We start from the raw sequence: 5,257 nt of genomic DNA on the forward strand, positions 1-5,257 counted from the left end.
CCTCCTCTCCCTGTCCCTCCCTGTCCCTCCCTGTCCCTCCCTGTCCCTCCCTGTCCCTTCCTGCCTGCCTGCAGTCGTCCTCTCTCCTGCCATCAGGCTATAGGTTCGTGGCAAAACTACCCCTACCTACCGACTGTGTAAAACCCCTACCCCCACAAAGCCGTACTTCTTATGGTACCCCTCATTATAAGTGAAAATACCCCACCCTTTGATAAGCCAAACTTTAGTGATTTACGTCAGACCCCAGCAGATCACTCCGTTCACTACCCCTACCAGCTCCAGCGGACAATCCCACAAAACATGGTGAAATTTCACAGTATATTTGAATTATTTCGTGAATATTTCGAATGTGATGCAGAATAAATGTCGTGGGGCATCAAACTCCTGCCGAAGCAACCAAAAAAAAAAACTTAACCTTTAATCGACAAAAGGACTCCCGAAGGAGTCCTGGACCAGCATGACAGGGGTCATTGATAGGTTTCAATCACCCATCCAATGGGGCTGTATGAGGGTCTTAAAAAAGAAAAAAAAATCTTCCCGCCTTCCCGGAGTCCGACGGAAAGTTTGTGGCTGCTCGTTTCATCTTTATTCAAAACCATTCACGAGAGTCGTCAAATGTGGGTTATACTCGAGACTCAAGGCAGAGAACAGATCGATTTTAGACGTGATCGACAGATGGGTATTACATATCAGTCAGATCACATCAAGAGGCAGTATGATATTCAACTGTTTTCTGATATGGGGCAGGGATACAGGGAATTTACGATATGTAGTGGATGAAATCAAGAGAGCCAAATCGACCTTTTTCTGGAATGTTTTTACACTTGGAATGGAACAACATAGCCGTACAGATAACAAGTATCCAACTCTACAACGTTTCTGGTCAGAGAAAAGACATCTTTTCGTTGATTTATGTAGAATTCGAGGAGACTCGCAAGCTATTGTATTCGCTGCAAATCAATATGGAACGAATTTCTACCAAGACCTGAAAGCAAATTTTACAAACCGATTGGAAAAGTTCATTGCCGAATTCTGCAAAGGAGAGTTACATATTAACCATCAGCAAGAAATCGAAGACGTGAAGAATGTATTGTTTCAAAGGAAAGATTACGAGTTGAAGACAGAAGTGTTTAACAGGAATAATTCACAGCAGATAGGAACCTTCATCGACCATATGAAACAACTAATTGGATTATCGGGGTACGAAGATCTTTTTAGTTTCAAATATGACAAATTTGATCATAGGTTGCAGAAAAATCTGTTTGAGATAATCGAGACACACATGTTCATGTTGAAGTTCTTCGAAGATCGTGGTCTCTCGAAAAAAACATTCAAGGCAGCACCAATGTCGAAATTCGGCAGAAAACATCTAACAATCGATAATGATGTGATGTATTACATTTTGAAAGAAGCGAACAGTTTGAAACCGGGAGAAGATAAAAAATCGTTCATGAGAATAGATCAAACTTTGGAGAACTCTAAGAATTTCAGAAGGATTTTCGACTGTTCGAATCTGTTCAGAGATCAGAGAGAGGAGATTACAAGTATCACGACAGACGGTGTATCGGTTTGTTTTCGCTTCACGTTAATTGTCAAAACAATCGATGGACTCGAACAGGAACCTTCATTGCGCACTACCAAATGGCTTGCCGATAGAAAAAGGGCTGAACGGAAATCGGCGAAGAAGATATCAATATCATACAAAGTATTACATGAAAATTCAGAATACCAAAGAGAGATCGAAGAATGTAAAAATTGCCCAAGGGTAATTGCGATCGACCCTGGGAGGAGCGTCATTATATCGGCCGTCGAACAATTCAGAGATGATCAACAAATAATCAGAAAAAGATTTCAGTTTTCGAGAAAACAATATTATCACGAGTCACATCTGAATCGCAATAAAAAGAAAAGAAAGACGTGGGATCAAGATATTCAATCGACATTGCACTATCTCAAGGGGTTCTCGAGTAAGTCTGGCGGCAGTCTATCAAGATTCGAAGACTATCTTCTTGCAGTTACAAGTCATTGGGAGGAGTTAACTTCGCATTATTCAAAGCGAAAATACGCCAGGATGAAATTCGACATCTACATTTCGAAACGAAAGTCAGTCGACAGGTTTATCCGTACAATGAAAGGAAAGGGAGAAATAGAACCTGTTATCGCATATGGAAATGCAAGGTTCCCGTCTACAGGACGTCGAGGAGAAAGGCCTGTACCGGTCAGGTGGATAAGAAGAAGATTCGAGAATCACTACAGAGTCGTAGATGTTGACGAATACCGTACTACCAAGTGCTGTAACGATTGTGGTTCTGAGCTCGATGTGCTTCGACGGATTGAAAATACAGGGAAAGAACCAGACGAGACCTGTAGGTTGAAAACAAGGAAAAGTGAAGTACGAGGATTGAAATTTTGCAGATCATCGAGGTAATGTCAAGTTTTGTATACTCCTGTAATTCACCTTTTCATCTAACTGTTATCGTGACAGCTGTAAAGGAAAGCCGATCAAATCCAGGGACTTGAATGCTGCACTGAATATACTCACTTGTTTCAATGTGTTTCCTGAAAGACCGAATCACCTACGTCGCCCCTGAGGTGAATTCAATGATTGTTGTCGCCCCCTCCCTACCCAGACTGCGTCCCTCGGGACTCGATGCCTAATTCCCTGCCTGCCTGCCTGCCCGGTGCCTGCCTCCATTATGATCCGATGTTTACGACATGTGATCATTGAAGTGACTGACTGGCATCATTTGGTAGGATTCATGTAAGGCTCCAACAACATCCGAAGACAATTTGGCAAAAAAAAACAACTGCCGTTGTATGACGGAGAGTCGCGGCTCTCAATCATACGACGGCAGTTCTGTGCGAAAACTTAGTTCGTCGTTCAGAAGGGTATTCACATATTCCGTCACATCATGAGGGAGAGTACCCGTGGTAGATAGATTCGTGGCGTTTATCTATTAAAGTTACAAAAAACAAGTTTCACTTAACCGCCGGGGTGGTTCCTATCGTGAGTCTACCCCCCGGGCCCCGGGCTGAATCTTCAGTGTCGCTCAGTTGTTCCCCCGGGCCCGAGGTGGGGGATGAGGGGCACAAATCCGAGTGGGGATGAGGGCCCAGCGCGCACATAAGGAGACGACGGGTGGTCTGCAAATGGAGGCGGATCTATGGTAAGAAAGAGGGGTAGTATACGAGGGGGGTGGAGACAGATTTGTATCTTGGGGGTGGGGTATTTGAGCATTGGGGTAGAGGTCCAAATGGAGTACATGGAAGGGGGTGAAAGCAGAGCATTCATAGTACCCGAAATAGTCTGAAGAGGGGGTACTAGGGAGAGAGGGTCTGTTCATCAGGGGTACCAGTGTTTTTTTTGAGGGAAGGGGGTACATAGAAAAGCATGATCGAGAAGGTCTGGCATAGGGGGTGGGGTAGAAAGGAGAGGGGTGGGGGTAGGGGGTCACGAGGTTGGAGGCCGCGAGGAGAGGCCGCCATGATGAAGAAGGTGAGGGCGACAAAAATGAGAAGAAGATGAGAAGATGAGAAGATGAGAAGACGATCAGTTGATATAATGATGATGTGATGATGCTGTACGTCATGATGGCGAAGATATGTCGATTAGAGGAGGTGGAGCTAGCGCTTGATATGAAAATTGTATCGTACAATGGTGGAAGCGATAGATACCAGTCGGTTTTACCAGAAGTGAAGAGAGTGTAAAAGTAGATGATCGATTCCTGTTGTAACAAGAGTAAGAATGAGAACCAAGTGACGCAAAGGCTAAGTTGACAGCAAAGAAAGGGTACATAGACATCTATTATAGAGTTTGTGAGCATGACGTCATTGGGGGTAGTTTGTTTAAGTCAAGGAGTACAGGGACGTGTGAGAGTCGCTGGCAAAGTATTTGAAGTTAAGAGAAGTCAGTTTCATGTGATGTATCAAAGAACATTCGTTTCCATGATCCACTGGAACAGCACTATGGTTATGAAGTCAGATGTCACTTGGAAAGTCTCTGTGCCTAATGGGATGGAGAGAGGGGAGGAGATGAGAATTTAGATCGATGAAATGTTGTTGGAATGAGTGAGTACTTTATGAAGCTATCGATAGGTTATGTTCTCAGATGCATCTGATGGATGGTGGTGTTGATGCTTGAAGATGGGATTTGTTTTTGTGGACCATGGAGTGATACTCCATGATGGCGATGAGAGGTCGATATGAGAGTCCTTTGATCTGTCAATGGTGTACGCAGCTTAGTAGCAATGTCGACAGTAGAAGCAGCCGGTAGGAGCAGCCGGTAGGAGCAGCCGGTACCAGTGAAGCAGTAGTGACAAGCAAGGAAGTCAAAGGATGTAACACGATAAGATGAGAAAGTGGAAGTGGGTTTGGAATTGTGCCTGGTTAACATAGACGAGGAAAGGAGAGGACAGTTGCTTGCTGTTTTTCGTCTCATCTTCTTCTTGGCTCCTCCTGACTCCTGCCACCAGTTGTGTCTCTTTGCTGCCGCTGTCGCATCCGCCGCAGCCTTCGCTCCTGGACTTCCGTCCGCCCAGCGCGTTCCTAGCAAGGCTGCGCTGGTACTGGAGGGAGAAGGGAAAGAAAGGGAGGAGGGAAGCGATGGGGGAGGGGAAGGAGGAAGGGAGGAGGAGGAATGAGGATGATTGAAGTGCGCAGACCAACCTTCACATGGGCAAGAACATCTACGAGAAGAAGGATATCGTCAAGCAGGTTTCCGAGGACCTCGCCAGCTCTCAGTTCATCTTCTCCACGGAAATGAAGCAGATCACTGTCCCCCAGGTGAGGAGCGAGAGATGGACGGAAGGGCGGTAGGGAGGGGGGGTGGGGTCGTCGCTCCTCGGTCGTCTCCTCATGGCCCCTCAGATCCGTGAGCTTCGCTGGAGTCTCCCGGAGGACTCTAAGGCCTCCTGCATCAAGAACCGCCTCCTCAAGGTAGGAGGAGGAGGAGGAGGAGGAGGAGGAGGAGGAGGCTCACTGCAAGACAGAGAGCGGCGGCGGGAACCGAGGTGGGAGGTTGGTGAAGGATGCGGCTAAGGGATCGGACAACCTCTGGGTGTTCGTTGGAAGTGACATCAAGGTACTTTCATAGTCTCTCCTCTTACCTTCTCCTCGTTTGTTTCCCTCTTTTCCCGACCAACCTCCCCATGAGTACCCGATGGTACGACCTCTCTTCGACCGACTCTTTGCCGTTGGTACTCGCCCTCGAACTGGCACCCATCAGGTCCTGAAGACCTCCTGGATCCTGGAAACAATG

The 5,257-nt window shown here is 46.4% G+C and overlaps 1 protein-coding gene across 1 annotated transcript; it reads left to right on the forward strand.

Moving 5' to 3' along the window:
- Positions 1-4,247: 4,247 nt before the first annotated feature.
- GUITHDRAFT_142204 (hypothetical protein) lies at positions 4,248-5,080 on the forward strand (the record flags this gene model as incomplete). Its single annotated transcript, XM_005828226.1, has 5 exons — positions 4,248-4,269; positions 4,510-4,562; positions 4,660-4,782; positions 4,867-4,935; positions 5,027-5,080. Coding segments are annotated over 5 exons (321 nt in total), but the record flags the coding sequence as incomplete, so codon positions are not given.
- Between the last annotated feature and the right edge of the window lie 177 nt (positions 5,081-5,257).

The sequence above is a fragment of the Guillardia theta genome (assembly GCF_000315625.1).
Source record: "Guillardia theta CCMP2712 unplaced genomic scaffold GUITHscaffold_61, whole genome shotgun sequence".
Classification (NCBI taxonomy): Eukaryota; class Cryptophyceae; order Pyrenomonadales; family Geminigeraceae; genus Guillardia; species Guillardia theta.